Genomic DNA, 947 nt, shown 5'->3' with positions numbered 1-947 from the left:
TTTTCCACTTTTTATTTTGAGACAGGGTCTTGCTAAACTGTTCAAGCCAGCCTTGAACTTGCAATCCTCCTGCCTCAGCTTCCCAATTCACTGGGATTACAGGTATGTGCCACCATGCCTGGCTGGTACCATTACTCTAGAAAACTGGTACTATTGACTACAGCTGAACATATATATGCACTGTGATACCATAGTTTTATTCCAAGCTACCTACCTGAGAGAAATGGCCCATTTGGTCACCCACAGACATGTACAAGGATTCTTAGCTGGATTATTTGTAATAGTTAAAAAAGGAAAACAGCTCTTTCCGCCATCTTTTTGTGCCACCATAATGGTGTGCATGAATGTCCTGGCTGATGGTCTCAAGAGCATCAACAATGCTGAAAAGAGAAGCAAACACCAGGTCCTTATTAGGTTGTTCTCCAAAGTCATTGTCCTGTTTCTAACTGTGCTGATGAAGCATGGTTACATTGGCGAATTTGAAATCACTGATGATCACAGAGCTGGGAAAATTGTCAACATCACAGGCTGGTTAAATAAGTGTGAAGTGATAAGCCCCAGATTTGATGTGCAGCTCAAAGACCTAGAAAAATGGCAGAAAAATCTGCTCCCATCCCATCAGTTTGGTTTCATTGTATTGACAACCTCATCTTGCATCATGGATCACAAAGAAGCAAGATGAAAACACACAGGGGGAAGAAAAATCCTGGGATTCTTTTTCTAGGAATGTAAAACATACGTATAATAAAATGCCTCCGTGGACTCTCCTTCTAAAAAAAGGAAAACAACTCAAATGTCAATCAGTCATAGGATGGATGAACACGGTTAGTCCAGCCACACAGCAAAACATCGTTCAGCCTGAAAGTGGACAAATCACTGCCTCACACCACACCAATGAATCTCACAAGGACTGTATTGAACAAAAGAAGCCTTTGGGATGAGGCTGT

General features: G+C 41.6%; 1 protein-coding gene across 1 annotated transcript; it reads left to right on the top strand.

Annotated features, from left to right (window-relative positions):
- Positions 1-331: 331 nt before the first annotated feature.
- LOC101954364 (small ribosomal subunit protein uS8) lies at positions 332-682 on the top strand. Its single transcript, XM_040283705.2, has one exon. The coding sequence runs from the start codon at positions 332-334 to the stop codon at positions 680-682; it is 351 nt and encodes a 116-aa protein (XP_040139639.2).
- Positions 683-947: the final 265 nt, after the last annotated feature.

This window comes from Ictidomys tridecemlineatus, chromosome 8, assembly GCF_052094955.1.
Source record: "Ictidomys tridecemlineatus isolate mIctTri1 chromosome 8, mIctTri1.hap1, whole genome shotgun sequence".
Classification (NCBI taxonomy): Eukaryota; Metazoa; Chordata; class Mammalia; order Rodentia; family Sciuridae; genus Ictidomys; species Ictidomys tridecemlineatus.
Note: the sequence above shows the minus strand (reverse complement) of the source record. Positions and strands in the feature narration are given on the sequence as shown.